Here is a 7,637-nt window from a genome sequence, read left to right as displayed (position 1 = left end):
TCCCCTCTTCTGACATCCAGCCGGGGTCAGCATCCCAGCCACTCTGACCTCTGACCTCTTGTGGTGGAGGCTGTGACTGTGTGGTATACAGGGCCTTGGCGATCACCTCACGGGAAGGCAGACGAATTCCTTTCTTTTTGCTGCTGCTTCTTCTTCTTCTTCCATCTTCCTTTTTTTTGTACAATACGCCTTAATTCTTCCTTCATTTGCTGATTTCTTTTTCTCTCTCGAACACCACCGTCGTGTGACTCGGGCGGGTGGGCGGTCCTTCCTTTCTCTCGGAGGACGCCGGGCCACGCCTCCTTCGCTTCCTTGGCTGTCCTCCGCGGCCTCTTGGCTCCACCCCCCCCGGCCTCTCCATCGCCGCTGCTTCGCCTTCGCTTGCTTCGAGGGCCGTCGAGGGAGGGCGGCCTCGCTCCCCCCGGGCGCTGCCCTCCTGCGGGCTCGGATTTTGGAGGAGGAGGAGGAGGAGGAGGAGGAGGAGGAGGAGGGGAGGAGGAGGAGGAGGAAAAGGAGAGTGAGGAGAAAGAGGAGGGTGAGGGGGCGGGAGGAGGAGGGTGAGGGGGCGGGAGGAGGAGGAAGAGGAGGAAGAAAAGAAGGAGAAGGGTGGAGGGAGGAAGAGGAGGAGGAGGAGGAGGAAGAGGAGAAGAAGGGGGGGGAGGGAGGAAAAGGAGGAGGAGGAGAGGGAATCGAAGGAGGAAGAATTGGATAAGGGAATAAAACCTAGAAGGGAAATGAGAACAAGAGCACGAAGCCGGATCCTCCGAGAAGAAAAAGAAAAAATCCTGTCAATATCCTTCCTTCCTTTCGCTCCACCGAAATCCTCTCCAGATCACAATCCTTCCTCTCGATCGACCTCCATCCTTCACCGCCATCCTTCCTTCCTTCCTTCCTATCTTCCTTCTTTCCTTCCTTCCTTCCTTCCTTCCTTCCTTTCTTCTTTCCTATCTTCCTTCCTTCCTTCCTTCCTTCCTTTCTTCTTTCCTATCTTCCTTCCTTCCTTCCTTCCTCCTTTTCTCCCTTTTCCATTTCAATCCCGCGACGAAGATGCTGCCATTGTCAAGGAGGCAGAGAGGATGGTGCACTTTATACGTATCGCTCGCGAATGACAGTGAGGGGGGAGGAGGGGAAGGGAACTTGGGGTTGGAGTGGGGGTGAGGGAGAGAGAGGGAGAAAGAGAGAGAGGGGGGAGGGAGGGGGAGGGGGGGAGACAGAGGCTGGCGCGCGAGCCTCAGTGATCCACCTGCGTTAGCTCGGTGAGGGTGAGATCGTAACTCTCGGCGTCGCGGTGTTGAACCTCCATTTGGAAGATGTCCTCGTTGCAGTAGTGACGCAGCATCTCGTCGTCCACTTTGGCCATCACGCTGCGGGGGGAGAGAGGGAGGCGTTAGAGGGGGCGTGGGGGAAAGGGAAGGGGGCGTGGGGGAAAGGGAGGGAGGGGGGCGTGGGGGAAGGGAGGGAGGGAAGGGGGGAGGGGGGCGTGGGGAAGCAAATGGGAAGAATAAGAGAAGAGAGAAAGATAAAGATAAAAGATAAAAAAGGCAAAACACACACACACACACACACACACACACACACACACACACACACACACACACACACACACACACACACACACATATATATATATATATATATATATATATATATATATATATATATATATATATATAGAGAGAGAGAGAGAGAGAGAGAGAGAGAGAGAGAGAGAGAATGGTAGGAAAAGAAAAAGTAGAAAATAAAATAAAAATATTCTAATTTCTCAATATTCAACAAACGAACAGCAACTTTTTTTTTCTTCCATGAAAAGACACCAAAAATAAAGTAACATTTACCCGACTTTATTTTTCCGGTACACATTTTTGATACTCTGCATGGGGATTTTGTACTTTTCCTCGATCTGAGAAAAAAATAAATTGGTTATGCACTTGAAGCGAAATTAGGGCGTTTTTAGACAGGTATGCAATTGCACTGAAACAAGGAAATGGATAATGAAAGCAAATAGATTTTTTTCTTATTTCTCCCCTCCTTCCCTTTCCCCTCCTCCCTCCTCCCTCCTTCACTTTTCCTCCCTTTCCCCCCTCCCCTCCTCCCTATCCCCTCCCCTCCCTCCCTATCTCCCCTCCCCTCCCTCCCTATTCCTCCCTCCCTATCCCTCCCTCCCCTCCCTTCCCCTGGCACTCACCGCCGACAGGAGTCCCACCGTCGAGGGCGGCACGAGATGAAGGGGAGTGTAGTATTCCTCTCCGTCCTGCTTTACGTACAACATGAGTCGCTCCGTGAGAGGAGGCGTGAGTCTAGACCTCTTGGAGACGTGGGAGAAGACGTCGGCCATTGGGCTGTCCAGAGATCCGTTGGGAAGGGCGGCTGTCAGCTCCTTTCGCCCGTCTCTGCAATGGAGAGGCGGTGTGAGAGACGTAAGTGTGGGGCGGGGGAAGGGAGTGGGGTTAGAAGGGGTGGGGTGGGGTGGGTAGGGGGTTTATCAATAAGGGGGGAAGTGGGGGAAGGGGGGAGGGAGATGATGGCTTAAAGGAAGAAGTAAATTTGGAATATGATGAGGTATTACGGGTTGGTTCCTTAGGCCGACGCGCGTGTTGCTCATCGGACACATCTCGTTTTTCATTTTTTTTCTTTTTTTTCCAAAATAAATCGCTTTCGGTGCGAGAGGGACGTACTCGTTGGCTGAATGCTTAGTAAAATCATCTGTTATTGTGTTTGGATGTTTATTCTTGAGTTCTAAATAGTTTACAGTAATAACGAGACTACGGGAATGAAAATTCAGCGACGTTAGTTTCTTTAGGCTATACAATGCATCTGACTATCATTGCAATGGAAAAATGCCTCCTACACCTGTAACGAATTATATATAAAAAGAGATTATATGAAATTTTCATGCTGGACAAGTTATGAATAATAAAAACAATAAGGAAAAGAATCATTATGGCGAGTTACTGAATATTCTACAACCGTCCAGCACGAAACCATAATAATAATAATGGTAATAATAATAATAATAATAATGTCATCATTACACACAAAAAAGATGAAGAAAGAAAAGAAGAAAAATAAAGAGGGAGAGAAAAATAAGAGAATGATAACTGCATTCAATTCTAGACCATACGGAATCACATTCAAATTACACTTTGTCTAAGAATTCCATCTTAATCTCAAAGAAATGACAGAAAAGCAGATAAAGAGTCATTCATCTCTAGAGCTAGTGCATGGCGTGGGTGCGTGTGCGTGTGTGTGTGTGGGGGGGGGCGTGTGTGTGTGTGTGTGTGTGTGCGTGTGTGTGGGGGGGGCGTGTGCGTGTGTGTGTGTGTGGGGGGGCGTGTGTGTGTGGGGGGGGCGTGTGTGTGTGTGTGTGTGTGTGTGTGTGTGTGTGTGTGTGTGTGTGTGTGTGTGTGTGTGTGTGTGTGCGCGTGGGCGTGTGTGTGTGTGTGATGTGTGTGTTTTGGTCCTTTTCATGTATGAAGTGATTACTATCCCTGTACACAAATATCTGCAACATCTTTATACTGAAACATTTGCAATTACACAGACATATTTATCCATAAACAAACATAAATCATCTTATCATTACATTCTTTAAAAAAATATATAATTCAGTACGATTTTCCAATCACAACAATGCCAACGAAAAAAATATGATTCTTGGGATCCAATCATAATAATGTAACACATCATTTCGTGTGTCATGTTGTCAGAGTACCTGTGTAGACATGTGGTTCCATGCACCTTGCACGCACATGAAAATACGTACATACCTTGTACACATTGCATCCTGAATGTTAGCTAGGGAAAGAGAAGATACAGGCTTTTAGAATCACATAATATACAGACTGCCACAACACCCAATATATGTTGCACAGGTTGAGGATATGTTGGTAGGAGAAGCATTATGCGACTTGCAGGAGCTATGTGCAATGGGATAAGGTCAAGCATATTGCAGTTTAGATCATGTTCTGTGTGTGAATTGTGTCAGGAATATATAATGTATTTTTTTTTCTGTAGGTGAATTGTGTACTGTATGTATAGATATATTTTGTTTTAGATTTTGACGTGTATATTAGTTACTGGACTCCCTTGTCTATGTAGATATCATGTATCAAACAAAATAAAAAAATAAACAAGTCCATCTTTAGTGTCGCATATGAGTATACTGTGATGAGTAACAGAGAAAGTATACTGAAGGAGTAATATATGTAAATTGGAATTCCAAAATAATGTAAGTGAAAAAGAATTTGGAGGCAACACATTAGCGATTGATTGTAATATTCAAGAACAATGTAGGTGAATCAGTAGCAACTTTCAGCATGTATAAATAATGTTTTGAATCTATGTCTATGTTTACCCAAAGTTATTGATATTGAAAAGTTGGACCGAACAGTATAATGATGTTAGCTAAAACAGTGGTTGTAAAGGACAAGTCTTATCATAATTGATATAGAGTGTGTCCTTGTATATATGTCTGTGTGTGTGTTTTTTTTTGTATATGTCTTTTGTGTTTGTTTGTTTGTTTGTCCGTGTGTGTGCGCTTGTACATATGTACGCGCCTTTGTATACGTGCATGTGTGGGTATGAGTGTGACTGTAAATGAGATAGAGAGAATGTGAGTGTATGCATGTGTGTGTGTTTATATTTGCATGTGCGTGTGTGACAGGGTTTGTGTCTGTACGTGAGACAGTTACGTATGAGCTGTATACATGTAGGTAAATCACAAGGAGATGCCATGGGTGTGATTGGCTGCAGAAGCAAGGCAAAGGAAGGTCAGTGTCACGGACGAAGCACATACACAGACGGAGACAAACGACATGAGGTTTTGGAATGATTAGTAGGAATGACAAATTCGTGGATTAGAAGGAATGGGGGGGGGGGGTAATGAGGAACGGGGAAGGCGGGTGGGGGAGGTCAGACGCAGACACAATGGGAGGGGAGGGGGAGGCAGAGGGTACATGGGGAGGAGGGGTGGAGAGGGAGGGAGGGTGAGGGAGAGAGGGTGTTGGGTTTGACATTGGGGGCAACGGGAAGGGTAAAGGGTATAGGGAGAGGGGGAGGGGGGGTTATCTTTGGTCCCAGTTAGTGTGGGTGTGGGCGGAGCGGGGCGTGTCTTACCCATAGGGTTGTGGGAAGCTGTAGTGGAACTTGTAGCTACTGCTGTTGGCTTTTGGCGAGACGGCGCTGGGTGGGGGGACCTGTAGGGGCGCTAACTGGGTGATAGTAGTGGTGGTGGATAGGATATTTGAGGTTGGGGGAGGAGGGGGAGGCAGGGGAGGAGGAGGGGGCGGGGGGTCGAGGCTGTGCGGAGGGGACATGCAGCGTCCTGGGGTTGTGGGGAACACGTGCTGGGGGGAGAGGTTGGAGGGGGGCGAACATTCCACTCCTACAGCCCCCGTTACCCCCACACTGCAGCCACTGGGGGAGGGGAGAACACACGTCACGATCACCTCAACTGCTGCCGCCTGTCACCTCTGCCACCACCTCGTCGGCCTTGCGGGGAACTGACGTGACCCCTGGGCGTCTCACACTCCCGGGTCACTGCACTTCCGAGTCGTTTTGGACTGACATATGTTATTCTCATCTCAAGATCAGTACAATGCTTGGGGCTCGATAATTCTCTCTCTAACGACCCCTAAGGTTTAAGGTGTGTGTGCCTTTATCTTAACTGAAGGGGTTCCAGGCTTAAACATTTGCATGTAACCTTTAATTGTTGCAAATAGTGCAACGGATGTCTCACCTGGTTGCATTTTTTTCATCAATCAATTATAATTGTCTTACTGAAATGTTTCAATCTTCAGTGGACGGCATTTTCAGAAGGAAAAAACAAAACAGACAAATTGGACAGTTTACGAAAGTGCTTGTAACAGGACACACCAACCGTTAGCATTAACCAGCCGTTATTTTCTCTTCTAAGCCCATATTCGGCAAGAACACAGTGCCAGAGGTCTTCGAGGTGGTGGCAGGTGAGGGCTTAGGCTCCGTAGCAAGACTACATAATCCCTGCAAACACCCGACTGATCTATAGCATAGGAAATACGGGGCAAAATTAATGGATTCAGCATCAGTCTTGAAGCCGCGTGTGCTACTGCCTCATTTGTGATTCATTTCTGGGGTTCTCTTTGGCTCTTTATTTATGGCACTCACCCTCCTTCCTTTTCAAAAACAAAACCAAAATGTAACAGAATAAGAATTCTATAGATTCCTAATTCGCTGACTTAGCTAAAAAAAGGAACAATGCTCCCAAAATAAATGCACAACGGAGGCAGTAGCACCATCATTACTATACTGTCATTCCCTGCAGTAAAATCCATATCTGAACCGAGAAAAAAAAATGGTCTACCCTCGCGTGGCCTTATTTTCGTTTTTTTTTTTTTTTTTTTTTTTTTTTTTTTTTTTTTTTTTTTTTTTTAGCGGTAACGACGATAAACAGACAACCCCTGCTTATCCTCGCTTATTTTTCGTGCCAACATGCAATCATGCAAGTGCTATTTGAAGGGGGACAGAGGAAAGAAGGAGAGAAAGATCGATAATTTGAATAAGACACAAGATTTCGATAACGCGAGAAGATAAAAATTATATTAAAAAAAAGAGGAGGTGCTACTCTCAATAACCTCAAACTAAACTGACCACTAATACGTCTATCTAGAGGGAAAAAGAATGAAATACAAACACAAGAATTTGAAAAAAATAAGTAAAAATGTGTTCGGAAACAAACATTCCTGGAACGAATGACCATAGATTGGAACTTTGGCGTCAAAAAAAAGTAAAAAAAAGTAAAAAAAAAATATATATCATAGACTTTTGATTTTCCTTTTTCTTCTCGAAATTGGTTTCCGAATGGTTGCTTCCTATCCCTAGCAGCTTCATTACCGATTAAATACTCAAAGAATTTATATTATTATAATTTGATTAATTGATTTTATCTTTATTCATTCATTAATCATTATATATAATTATTATTATTATATATTATATATCATTATTATATATTATTATTATATTATTATCATTATCATTATCATTATCATTATCATCATCATCATCATCATCATCATCATCATCATCATCATCATTATCATTATCATTATCATTATCATTATCATTATCATTATCATTATTATATCTATCATAATTATTACTATTTTAATTTTTATTATTTTCATTATTATTATTTTCATTATCATCATTTTCATTATTATTATCATTATCATTATCATTACTATCATCTTTATCTTTTAAAAAATAGAAATTGAGACTTTATACAAATTCATATCCATATTCTTTACTGTAAAAAATATAATATATAATAAACAATACAGGTATCCTCTCAAACAAGTAAATATCTAAACAAATAAATGACATATATATACAAATAGATAAATTAGATCCTCAACCCTCCTTTAATAAAGAAAAAAAATCCAAAATCTAAAATTAAAGACAAATAGATACATAGATTAAAAAAGGAGAAAAAAAATTACTCCAAACATCCTTAGAAAAAAAAAAAAAAAAAAAAAAAAAAAAAAAAAAAAAAAAAAAAAAAAAAAAATATATATATATATATATATATATATATATATATATATATATATATATATATATATATATAAACCAGAATCCAAACCTCCATCCTTCACCTC

At 42.8% G+C, this 7,637-nt stretch overlaps 1 protein-coding gene across 1 annotated transcript in view; it reads right to left on the bottom strand.

The window, feature by feature from the left end:
• Window positions 1–968: 968 nt before the first annotated feature.
• LOC119576575 (protein grainyhead-like) overlaps window positions 969–7,637 on the bottom strand; it is a 148,407-nt gene continuing 141,738 nt past the window's right edge. The window contains exons 10-15 of the mRNA XM_037924245.1: window positions 5,896–6,000; window positions 5,507–5,632; window positions 5,116–5,345; window positions 2,186–2,390; window positions 1,836–1,900; window positions 969–1,364 (exon numbers count right to left, since the gene is read on the bottom strand). Of these exons, the coding sequence (XP_037780173.1) occupies window positions 1,232–1,364; window positions 1,836–1,900; window positions 2,186–2,390; window positions 5,116–5,345; window positions 5,507–5,632; window positions 5,896–6,000 (864 nt within the window). The 3' untranslated portion in view covers window positions 969–1,231. The remainder of the gene's footprint in view (window positions 1,365–1,835; window positions 1,901–2,185; window positions 2,391–5,115; window positions 5,346–5,506; window positions 5,633–5,895; window positions 6,001–7,637) is intronic.

This window comes from Penaeus monodon, chromosome 9, assembly GCF_015228065.2.
Source record: "Penaeus monodon isolate SGIC_2016 chromosome 9, NSTDA_Pmon_1, whole genome shotgun sequence".
NCBI lineage: Eukaryota > Metazoa > Arthropoda > Malacostraca > Decapoda > Penaeidae > Penaeus > Penaeus monodon.
Note: the sequence above shows the minus strand (reverse complement) of the source record. Positions and strands in the feature narration are given on the sequence as shown.